The 963-nt window shown below is 36.8% G+C and overlaps 1 protein-coding gene across 1 annotated transcript in view; it reads right to left on the bottom strand.

The window, feature by feature from the left end:
• Positions 1-963, bottom strand: part of LOC135683145 (uncharacterized) — a 16,948-nt gene extending 15,985 nt beyond the window's left edge. The window contains exon 1 of the mRNA XM_065198321.2: positions 468-963. Within this exon, the coding sequence (XP_065054393.2) occupies positions 468-700 (233 nt within the window). The 5' untranslated portion in view covers positions 701-963. The remainder of the gene's footprint in view (positions 1-467) is intronic.

Raw genomic sequence — 963 nt, 5'->3', positions numbered from 1 at the left:
CTGAAGTGAAAGAAGATAAATTATCATTAAAAAATTCTTGATGCCAGTATATACTGTTAGTCTAATTTTATTTTTCGTGGCACTGATATAAACTCATTTATTGGTATAAGAATACCTTCAATTTGTTCAGGCTTGATATTCTTAAGAAATATCCTTGTTAGGTCTTATTATATTCTTAAATTATTGCTTGTTATTTCAAACCTGGTATGGTTTCAGACAGGAATGACACTCTTAAATGGATTTGTCAGCTAAATCCAAGCAATATCCTTACGATTTTCTCAAAAATTGGATGATCCTGAGCTTGAATATTCTTATTACTCCAAAGAACTGAAGCCACATTTCCTTTTAAAATAATTTTACTGGAAATTATTCTTGGATACGTCTCTGGCTTTCTTCAAAATGTTTTTTAACACTGCTTTATTCAAAATTGTCAGCAAGTGTGTATTATTTACACATAAACCACAAACCTGGGTGATGTTTTCGTGGCCCTTTTGTCCGGTATTTCGTTCTCTGCACCTTCTTCTTTGGAACATTCGCCGCAATATCCAACGCTTCTCCCGGACGACCATCCTGGAGTCTCTTCATTCTCTTCTGCATAACTGCACACGTTACAAATAGGAATTCTGCAATTCATGCAAACATATTTGGTCTCTTTCGTACACTTGGAACAGAAGTCGGTTTTGGGAATACACGATGCCATTTTATTCCTGCCTTGTAATTGGCGCCAAGTGACAAAAAATCATTCCTGTGCATGCACTGCCTCGTTTAAGCGGAAAATAAATTATTTTACAATATTTGTAATTTATGCATTGGGTTCGGCGCATGAAAAGAGCAGCGTTAAATTTGAAGTCGCTCCAGAGCCGCATAATGCGACAGGATCAGCCGCTCCAACTCAATTCTGCTGCACTTAATCAAATCAGTCGAATTCAATCGAGTTAAACGTCGCTCTTCTCATGCGCCTTA

This window comes from Rhopilema esculentum, chromosome 20, assembly GCF_057945365.1.
Source record: "Rhopilema esculentum isolate cy_ngs chromosome 20, ASM5794536v1, whole genome shotgun sequence".
Lineage (NCBI taxonomy): Eukaryota > Metazoa > Cnidaria > Scyphozoa > Rhizostomeae > Rhizostomatidae > Rhopilema > Rhopilema esculentum.
This window is presented reverse-complemented; position numbering and strand designations above follow the sequence as displayed.